Source organism: Vicia villosa, linkage group LG3, assembly GCF_029867415.1.
Source record: "Vicia villosa cultivar HV-30 ecotype Madison, WI linkage group LG3, Vvil1.0, whole genome shotgun sequence".
NCBI lineage: Eukaryota > Viridiplantae > Streptophyta > Magnoliopsida > Fabales > Fabaceae > Vicia > Vicia villosa.
The window spans coordinates 31,255,317-31,266,822 of NC_081182.1; the positions used below are offsets into that span (position 1 = coordinate 31,255,317).

General features: G+C 33.6%; 1 protein-coding gene across 1 annotated transcript; it reads right to left on the minus strand.

Moving 5' to 3' along the window:
• Positions 1 to 1,276: 1,276 nt before the first annotated feature.
• LOC131660858 (protein DCL, chloroplastic-like) lies at positions 1,277 to 10,194 on the minus strand. The gene is made up of 3 exons (XM_058930210.1): positions 9,551 to 10,194; positions 7,117 to 7,231; positions 1,277 to 2,218 (listed from the first exon to the last, which is right to left on the minus strand). Exons 1-3 carry the CDS (start codon positions 9,901 to 9,903, stop codon positions 2,036 to 2,038), a joined length of 651 nt encoding a protein of 216 aa, XP_058786193.1. The 5' UTR covers positions 9,904 to 10,194; the 3' UTR covers positions 1,277 to 2,035.
• Between the last annotated feature and the right edge of the window lie 1,312 nt (positions 10,195 to 11,506).

Consider the following 11,506-nt stretch of genomic DNA (forward strand, 5'->3'; position numbering starts at 1 on the left):
GAAAGACCTTGGCCCAGTCAAATACTTTCTTGGCCTGGAAATTGCTCGCAACACCTCAGGAATCAACATAAATCAGAGGAAGTATACTCTTGATTTATTATCATCCACAGGATTACTCGCCTGCAAACCGGCTTCAACACCTATGGCACGTGACACAAGATTATCTTCCTCAATAGGATCTCCTCTATCTGACCCAACCAAATATAGAAGGCTGGTTGGACAACTGATTTACCTTCTCAATACCCGTCCCGATATAGCATACGCAGTTCAGCAGCTCAGTCAACACATGAGCTCACCTACAGACACTCATTACAACGCCGCCATTCGCGTACTACGTTATTTAAAATCATCACCAGGACAAGGACTGCATTTCCCCAGCAAACAACAGCTACAAATAAAGGCTTTCTCCGACTCAGATTGGGCAACGTGTCCAGATACTCGTCGCTCCATTACTGGCTTTTGTATCTACCTAGGAGATTCTCTTGTTTCGTGGAAATCTAAGAAGCAACCTACAGTCTCACGCAGCTCCACAGAAGCAGAATACAGATCCATGGCTGCCACGGTATGCGAGATTCAATGGATCACTAATGTCCTAAAAGACATGAGGACCCCATTTCAAACTCCTGCAAATCTTTACTGTGACAATGCATCAGCAAGACATATAGCTACTAACTCTTCCTTTCATGAAAGAACAAAACATATTGATCTAGATTGTCATTTGGTCAGAGAAAAGCTACAACAACAATTATTCCACCTCCTTCCTGTCACTTCACAACAGCAACTGGCGGACGTGTTTACCAAGCCTCTCGACATTTCTCCATTCTTGACAAACATTGCTAAGCTTGGTCTACATTCTATATACCCCAAGCTTATGGGGGGCTATTAGTTTCTATAATGGGCTTAGTTTATTAGGTTTACATATTGGGCTTTATCTGTGTGGGCCTTACATATAGTGACATATATATATTTGTACAATGGATCATATTGTAGTGAAGTCCACATTTTCACATTTCATAATTTCAATTCAAATCGTTCCTGCCTAATGGCTTCTTCTTCCACTTTGGTCTGCTATCTTTCTTGTTCATTCACAACATTCAACATCTAAGCATGTAATAGAACCAACATCAGAGAGGAAATTAATCCAGAAATTTATATTAGTTCACCATTCATCTGATAGTATAATCAAGACCCTTCAATATAAAGGATTTTCCGATAAATTTAAGTGAGACTTTCAATTCAACCACCAGAATATTTTTATCAAACCATCTATTCGCCACTCTTCTTAAATATTAAAGAAGTTATATAAGCCTAAAGAGGAAATATACAATCTAATAAACACTACAAATAGATTAAGAATATATTATAGGTTTTAACGGTTTATATATATTTACTAATCATCCATCTTGATCTATTTGTGGTAGTAGAAGTGCCTAAAGTGGCAAGGGATGATTCGATCTCCCCATAATAAAATCAAATTGAATGTTATTAAAGGAAAGAAATGTTTTCTGTTTCAAGCCATGTGGTCACTGAGCCACCAACCAACTATGGAACAGCCCAAACTTATTAGGACACCTGCCCATTTTTCTACCAACAAAGACCAAGATAATACAGGTGTCTCATATAGAAGGGAGAGACAGGAACTGTCAATTATAGTAGTCCATTCTCTACCATAATATTTATTACTAATTCAACCGTTGAGATCTGAAAATTTGAAATAGGATAACATGTCTTCCTATACAACACAACAGCATTGGATTAAAAATAAACTAAACTTCAATTTCTTTAAATTAACTGAAAGGAACATTGTCATCAAGGTCTATATACAAAATCTACGTTCCCATAATTTTAAATCACTGCAAACATATTGTCAATACTCATCATTAATAAAATGGATTCTATATCCAGATGGCGATTATCAGTGAACTCCATAAATTTCTGTAGTTTTTATTTACATACTATTAAAATAGTATGCTAGCTATCAGCAATCAGAGAACACGAAAAATGGAACATTTAATTGTACAACATTCAGAAGATATTAACTTGAGAAGCTACGACTCCGGTTTCTGAAGTGCCTGATAATGAAACTGTCTGCATATAATGGATAGTTCTTTCTGATCAAACCCTTTATGCATTTCCAATATGAAAAATCAACCATCTCTCCATCTTTTCGCACTATGAACATACACCTAGAGCGATCAAAATCAGGATGATATCCAATCTGTCACAGTAAACATAAAAAATCCGTTATAATCTTCACAAGAAAAACCATAACAGAAGGGATCTTAGTGAGTGCAGTAATGTGTATTTCATTAAACACACACACGCAACACAGAAAAATTACATAGCAGCAGTGAACAGTTAGACTACTAGAGAAAGCAAAACAGGTATAACACAGCCATAAGTAAAAAGGTAACAAAGTGGCCAAAAACTGATTTGGCTAGCTGCAAACTAGAAAGCATGGGTACAACATGATATGTGCATGGATAAATTTTTACAGAACATGGCACTAATGGAAAACAATAGATAAAATTAATATAAAAACATGACTAAAATTGAAAGAGGAGACTGATGTGTCAAAAGTTGCATGAGTCATTATAAATTATAAATATGATAAAATGTTGTCATTTATCCAATTATTATAGCATTCTCATCGGAACTAGTATAACCAGACATGATAATGAAGTGTGTAACACAGATGTGTCCAGCACAGGTATGAATGACACGGCCCCACTGTTTTCCAGTGTTGGTGTTTTTACTAGAAAAATAATGCAAGGTGTGTACTAGAAAGAGGAAAGAATGGGTATTATTAGGACTATTAGTATAATATAGGTAGGCCAAGGGATTATTACAAAGAACCTTGGGTTTAATAGAAAGCAGAGGAGGCAATAATTTTATTGCCGGTAGGTTTGGTTTACCTGTTACCTCTATAGAGTCAATAGTAAACCATCCTACTGAGTGCATTTGGGTGATGGACTCAAGGAGGAGGCATCTGGCTGTTGCTTGAATTTGAAAATGCCGTTGGCAGGGCAATGTTTCATTTAGAATCTCGATGTAATGACAAATTGGGCCACTTCCAGCATGTCCTTCACCTACTGTGGGAACTTGGTGTTATTACATGATAATTTGGCCAATCATCACCTCTAGTCTCGAGAACTCTTGAAATTGATCAATCTGCCTCTCTTTTTAGGTTTTTTAGTGGCACAGAGGGAGGAAGCGGGAGTAGCATTGAAGGCCGGCGGAAAAAATTCCAAACCATCTAGCACAAGGCCTTACTCCAGCCTAGTGAATTTGGTTAAAAAGAGGGTTGGAAATATGTAATTTTGTATGGACTACTGAGCATTAGAGAAGGTGACAATCCTTGTTATACTAGATTGTATTGGATAGTTACATGTGACAGGTTACTTATCTAAAGTTGATTTGTGGGCAAGTGACCATCAAATATTAATGCATGAAATGGAAAATCCCAAAACAGCATTGAGCATTCCAAACTCACCATGGGTATCATAAACTGTCATACCATTCAGATTGACCATTTACCAGCCACATTTCAATGTGCTTCATTGTGCTATCTATGAATGCTTTCCTACATCCCTTTCTATGGAAATACATGCTAGTGTTTTCCATCAACATATTGGCTGGTATACAGTAGAACATGGGAGACACACTTGCAAAAAGAGTGACTCACATCCATGCTAGTGTTTTCGATCAATGTATACCAGCCACGTCTGAAAAGGTGAAGTTTCAGGAAGAGGAAGGGTGACTGTCTCGGACTTTCAGTCACATCTTATTCAAGATGGGATTACTATGAACCCACATAACTTAAAGCAAATTTCAATCTGAGCTAGCTTGTGCCAATAACAGTAAAAGCCTTATGGTGAACTATTGGGTTTGACAGGCTAATATCAGTGGTCTGTATGTGATTCTGACAAAATTGCTCAGCCTATGAAATGATTGTCGGGAAAACATGCTTTTGAGTAGACTGAGGTAGCGGAGATAACATTTCAGGCATTGTTACAAGCTATCACAACACCCCAGTGTTGGATATGCCTAAATTCTCACAACCGTTCTCCATAGAGTTTTATGCACAGGTCGAGGTTTAGGCGCAGTCATTAGACTCATTACTCAGGCTAAGCAGCCAATAGCAATTTTCAGCAAAGTTCTACCTCAATCCTCCTTGTCCAAGTAGCAGTATCATGTATGAGAAAGAGTTTATGGCCTTGGTCAAAGCAAATACAACAATGGCATCTGAAGGTTATATTTGCTTAGGTGATGAATGATGATTCGCATTTTGAGTCAACACAGCGAATTCTCAAATTTCTATTTAACTATTTAAGCTTCGAAGAACTGTCACAGGCACTTCATCCGCATTTTACCTTCACTGAGTTGAAGTCAATTTAGGATCACCTTATGGTGAAACAGGAGAATGACACTTGGGATTTGGGAGTCCTGTCTTTGTGAGAGAGATAGAAACAGATTGAGGTTACTACAGCAAATCAGAGAAACTGGTTTTAAGTTATCGTGCTGAGTTTGACAGCGTGCCAGGTTGGCTAATCTTATAAGATGGCTGACTCTGTTTCTGAGGGACAGCAAAGAGATTCACCTCCAGGCTATTCCTAAACCTTAGTAGCCGGATTATTCTCATATTGTGGAGGAAGTCAAGGTAAGCCAAGAGTTGAAAAGGATCATCGAGAATCTAGAGGGTCTTAATTTTCATTCCCAGCATAATTTGGAGCAGAATAGGCGGTCTTAAAATTTAGAATGGCGGATTAATGTTGTTAAGGTTATATGGCTTTAAATAAGGAGGGGAAAGAAAGCATAAAGACTTTGAATTGTGAATATGGTTTGATTTGATTGATGATTATGTTTAGATACACAAAAACCAAGCAATAACCCTTATTTATACCAATACAAGACTTCAAATCCTATTTAATTAGAGAAACAAATCTTGACAATAACAGAGAAATATAGAAACTAATAGTAAGATATAATTTGCGGATACTCTAAAATAAGAAATATAGAAAAATCAACAGCAGAATAGTGACTAAATAGGTCGCAAAGGATGGTACTAATCTGAAGTCATTTTGCTGTTATAAGGTTTTAGATAAGGAGGAAAAGAAAGAATACAGACTTTGAATTATGATCATGATTTGATAAGATTGTAATTATATGGTGAAATAAATAGTGATAATGACTAAGAAACTAATCCTAGGAGATAATCAAAGATAGTCTAACATATTATCAAAAATATTTAAGAAATTTTCATATCTTCAAACTAGTAAATCACCCGTGCTGCCGCACGGGTACATTTATTTGATATTATATATATAATTTGTTTAGATATTTATAATATTAAATGATAAATATAATTATATAAAGAATAATGATATTCATGCATTTGCAAAGGTTAGAATAATTTTGTATGGTAGTTTTAAACTCAAATACATATTGAAAGCAATATTTATAAAAAAAAGTTGCGTGAATTTAACTAATCGTGTCCCGTTACAAATTTATTTATTATGATATAGATTTTATTTAAATAATCATGTAGATATTTTATTGATTGTGCCCCGTAAGAAAAATAAAAATTTTGACATATGAAAGTAAGAATTTTGTGTCTCAAATAAAAATAATTGCTAAATAAAATATGTATTTTGCTGATAGTTTTCAGTGAGAAAATAAAAATATTGACATTTGAAAATATTTTTTTAATAATTATGAATAATTTTGACATTTGAAAATAATATTTTTAATAATTATGTTAATTCAATTTATTAATTAATTTATGTTTAAAAAATAAAAAAAGAAAAGAGAAAATTGAGAGAGAGAAAATTAAAATGAAAGTGAAAATATTAGAGAGAGAAAATAAAAATGATAATTTGAAAAGTGAAAGATTGGAGGACATGTGTTGTATTTTGGTTTGTTTGGAAGTTGAATAAAATGGTTGGATTATGAAAAGACAATTTAGTCCTTTTTGCTTTGTAAATTTTTTATCCAAAAAGGATAATTTGGGTAGAATGGTGGACTTCTTTTTTAATAGCTTGATAGTAGACAACTGTTGTTGGCCACATCCATCTGGATTCCATGGCTACTCGAGGAAATTCATATTCATCCATCTTGGGCCGAGAAGCCCTCAGGATTCGATCATACTTACCAAATTTGCACAATCATTTTACTGGGTCGAAAGGACAAGCAAATGCTTTGCTTTTGTGGCATCCTGCCTCATTTTCTAGTGAAGAAGGTATGATGTATCTTCCCAGTTAGTTTACCTCGGCTTATTCTCATTCCCAATGCAGTAAGGACTAGAATAGCACAGGGTGGAAGGAGCTTGTACTTGTGAATCAATAATGAGTGTCTGAGATCTTATACTTGTGAGTGAAAAGAGCTTGTTGGGTTGCAAAGGGTGACATAACAAATGAGCATGGTTTACCGTAGACTGCGATGCTAAATCACATTAGACCTACTGGCCATATTTCAATTCTTAGTAGGCCAGAGCTCATCCTGATTCCCCTCATTGGGATGGATAATAGTATAACACAAGTAACCAGTCAACTATCAAAACTTATCACACAGAGGGTGGCCATAGCATCGGGCATAAAGGGGGATAAATACCTCAAATGTTAATTAAATGGCAAGGAAGCCTGAGGAATAGGCTACATAGAAAGGAAAAAATGAAGATAATTTCAAAATGAGGATCCTTAAAAAAAATCCATCCACGCCAGAGGCTCATAGATTGCAAAGCTGAGCAACAAACAATGGGTTTTTAGTCTTTACTATATCATTAAGGGTTAGCAAATCAGGTAGTGTGCAAACTATCAAAATTAGGTTGATATTGTAATTGTAAAAGATTGGAGTCCACTAAAGTGCACTGTTGATGAACAGATCAATCAGGAGCGCATAACTGGTTAAAATCTTTTCAGTAGACAACTACTGATGTTGTGGTTAATCTGATAGATTGCTAAATCCGAAAAAGTTTAATATTATTGTACTAAAAACACTTTGCTAAATCCGAAAAAGTTTAATTTTATTGTACTAAAAACACTTTGCTAAATCCGGAAAAGCCTTTTGTTGGTGGAATAATGTACATGCTATTTGTGAGAGTGAGAGAGAGAGATATACCGTAATATAATCTATTCCACAGCCAATCTTTTTGTCAGATTCTGGATGGAATGGAATCAGCTTCTCAATAATAGTTTTTTCATGCTCTGAAGTTATTCTATCTCCACTTTCATATCTATGAAATCACAACAAGGTATTATAAAAAATTACAAGATAAATGAAGTCAGAACATCATATAAACAAGTATCAACGTAATTTTCTTCACAACTAATAAATTTCTTCATAACTAATAAATAATTCTTGCATGCAGAGGCTGATTACTATTAAGTTTTATTGAATTTAATCTGTTATTTCCCAATTTTAGTGCAATGATTTTTGTGTACATAAAACCATAGAGAAAGGAATGCATTACTTGTCCGGTGCCCATTGCAATGGTGCTACTTGGACCACCAATAAAACCCCTCCCTTGCCTCGGCCTTGTAATATCGCACAGGTATTACGGAAAACCTTTGTAATATTGATAATGGCGAAGCACCTCAAACCCAAACACATGTTTAGGCCAAAACAAAATGACTCGTCCGGCACCTAACACAATGTCAGTCATGATCACCAAAATGCCATTTGGTCTTTAGTAGACAACTACTTAATTTGATAGATTGCTAAATCCAAAAAAGATTATTTTTACTATACTAAAATCAGATAATATCAGGAAAAAAAGCCTTCTGTTGGTGGAATAATGTACATGCTGTTTGTGTGAGAGTGAAAGAGGAAAAGAGAGATATACCCTTGTATAATTGATTCCACGTCCAATCTTTTCTTGAGACTCTAGGTGAAATGTAAGGAGCTTATCAAAAACAGTTTTCTCATGCTCTGGACTTGGACTATCTTCATTTTCATATCTACTTTTCTCTCATGCACTAGATATTAAGATGGAGATAGACTAAGTTCAGAGCGAAAAAACTATTCTTGAGAAGCTGCTTCCATTTCACCCAGAATCCCTCAAAAAGATTGGAAGTGGAATCAATTATATATCGTTCACAAACAACATGTACAGTATTAGTAAAATAAACATAATATTTTTCAGCTTTTAGCAATCTAGGGTTAACCACAATATCAATAGTTGTCTACTAAAAGGATTTTAACCACTTATGCGCTCATGCATTGACTCACCCCATGTGTAAGTATTCTCTGTTCCTATGCATGCACTGTGCTGTAATGGGTTCTATAAGTTCAAACATCCAAATTAAATGCAAGAGGTGACAAGGGATTTATGTTTTGGAATAAAATTTAACACTCACTGAAATGATACTCCCAACTTTCATAGATATTGTGCCTTGTATAATTAGGTTCAAGTATTCTTATCATTCAATCTCAACATAACTCATCCTTACAAAACCGGTTGGTAAAGTGAGGAATGTCCCTCCTAGGTTGTCAATAGCGCGCTATAGCGTAGCTATGAGGTCAATACTCTAATTTTAAATTTTGTTTAATATTAATGTGGTGGAACTTAGAAGTGAAGATGAGACAAATGTGATTTAGTCAGGGCCGTCTCAATTTTTTGGAGGCCCTATGTAGGTTAGTCATGGCTCAACCATGATAAAATAATTAGAGGCCCTATTTAACCCTATTTTAATAGTAAAAAAGAGTTATGAGGCCTCATATAGTTACAGTTTAATCGTAAAAAATTTGAGGCCCTGTGCAGTAGCCCATCTTGCACTCCCTCAAAGACGGCCCTGGATTTAGTCATTTTGAGTACATTTCTAATTTCCTATTTTAGTATTTTCATATTAAGTATTTACCTTGATTTTTAAAAGCTCACAATAGCGGTCATCCCGCTATCCGCTATGCCGCTATAGCATTTGGGAGATCCGGTGCTACGCGCCGCTATCTGAGATTAACAACCTAGTGTCCCTCTATATTAACTCTTTCAATGCTCTATCTTCAACCAATGTAGGACTTTAGAATCTTCCTAAGAGTTGATACATTCAGAAGTTAGAGATGGTTTGTGTTAAACATTGAACATTGAGTTGGTACAAACTTGTTTTGGTACAAACTTGTTTTATTCGCAATAGCTCCCTAAAGTCATAAAGCAAAATTCAGAGGGTATGTTGATAAATTGAAAGATTCATAAAGTCATCATCAATTTAAAAAGTAGCAATAGGATAAATTTAGTCAAGGATCACAATTCACATAGGCACTGCAAAGATTTTGATTAATAATGTGAGAACAAACTACAAGGTAACGAGAGAACAGGCACACACAACCAGGAATACATTCAATTTCATTGGAGTTTTTACAGAAATTTAAAATTAAAAAAAAAATGCATTCAATAATCAACCTAAATTATTACTATAAATTTAAATGCCAATATATTTCTCAATAAATTCAACAATAAATCATTGTAAATTGAATTGCATAAATCTAAGATAAAAAAATATTAATTAAAAATTAAAAAACAAAACACATTATCCATATGATTAGAGTAAAAACTTACAATCCAGAATGAAGAATCATTCTAACAAACCCAACCAAAGGAACGGTATCTTGTAAAATCTGATCTTCCCAATCAAACCACTTATCTTCTTCTTCAGCATTATCATCTTGCTCTTGTTCGTAGCAATGTTCCTCACCAATTCCTTTCCCTTGAGAAATAACCGGCTTCTGGAGCAAATTATCAGCAGAATCGGAAGAAGAAGCAGCAACTTTGAGAGAAGAGGAAGCAGAATGAAACGGCCTAGGGTTGTTGAAGGAGTGAGAAAGTGACGGAATGAATCGAGAATAGAAAGGGTTTTTGAAGGAATGAAAGTGAAGTGGTGTTTTTAAATTGGATAATGAAGAAGCTGCCATAACTCTGTGATTCTAAAACTAATAATAATAATAATTTCTGAAAAAGTCAAAAAGACTCAACTGAATGAATTATGAACTATTTATAGTTGAAAATTGTTTTAGTTTGGTTCTTTCTCACTTTTTGAGTTGAATTGCGTTATCAAATTGTGCGGAGGTGGAGAGTGTTGGTTCCCTCGCAATTGCAAGCGTTAACAGGATAAACACGCCACCTATGTGGCCTACTTTTTGCCTTTGCCTCTTTCCTACAAGAGAAATCCACGCGAATCTCTTACTCATCCGACAAAATTTCATTTATGTTTTTCAGAAGTTTTTTTTTTTTAGTTTACTTTTTTTTAAGTGAATCTACTGAAACTTATAACATTAATTTGGTTTCACTGTATTTTAACATTTCTAAATATGTATCTACAGAAAAAAAACCAATTTTTTTATAAAAAAAAAATACTTTAAGAAGTACATCTACAGAAACAAATAGACAATTTCAACAAGTGATTTTCTTCCTATTATTATTATTTATTTTTACAATATATATTTAATTATTTTGCATCATTTTCAAAGGAAAACATTTTACTACTATTTTTATTCAAACTCAATGTTTTTATGATGGGATAATTGAACTACTTTAAAAATGATAAAAAGCAGTAATTAATCAAAATAGAAGAAAAAAATACTAAACTAAAACATTTTAGTTATTTGTAATTATATAGCTAACTAATTTTTTTATGAATATAATATTGTTGTGATTGAAGACATTTTATGTAGCGAGCAATCAAGGATTGAGTTTAGTAATTTAGGAGTGAGTATAGTTTATAAGGTAATTAGGATTTGACTCAAAAATTAAAATTACTTGGTAGTTATAATTTAGTGATTTAGTTGTGAATACAAATATGATAATTAGGGTTGGACTCTTAAAAATTATAATTACTTAATAGTATTAGTTCAATAAACTAAATGGCCATCAAAAGTTTAAAAGATGCGTTTAATAGTAACTAAGTTTTTGACATGCTTAAAGTTAATGAGAAGCAATAAGAACAATGACATACTTGTAAATTTTAATGAGAATATTATTATGTTGTTATAATCTAGCTCAGTTTATAATTGCAAAGATATATTCCGCTAGATACAAATTGTTTATTAAAAAAAAATATTGCAAAGACATATAATTGTTGGAGTGTGGATTTAAACGTGCGACGTCTCACTTATTAATTTTTAAGAAGTGAAATTTTGATCATTAATTTATTAGACTAAAGAGAAAGGAATAACTTCTAATTCTATATTCACCTTATGTCGAATTATAGAATCATAGATGTGGTTGATCTAGATGATTTAAAAATTAGTAGGAGAAATAGATCAAATCAATAACTTTTTTAAAACAATTCAATTAGTTATCACAAAATAATTCAATAAATTCATTAAAAACAAATAACGTGACAAAAATTAAACGAACAAAATTAACTTGATGGAGAAAGAAGATGAGTAGTCCAACACAAATATTGAGACTTATGTGTTCTTCATTCGTGATTCACTTTTATAATGTTGTGTCATTTTTTTCAGCATATACATCTTCTCTATCAACAATTTGAGCTCCTCCATTTTCTAATTAAAA

Bases quoted from the DNA above. Each gene is read 5' to 3' on its own strand.
- LOC131660858 (XM_058930210.1), bottom strand. From the start codon at position 9,903: ATGGCAGCTTCTTCATTATCCAATTTAAAAACACCACTTCACTTTCAT. The intron at 7,232-9,550 runs GTAAGTTTTTAC...GTGATTTCATAG, and splicing joins ATGATTCTTCATTCTGGATT to ATATGAAAGTGGAGATAGAA. The intron at 2,219-7,116 runs GTATATCTCTCT...TTACTGTGACAG, and splicing joins GTGGAATAGATTATATTACG to ATTGGATATCATCCTGATTT.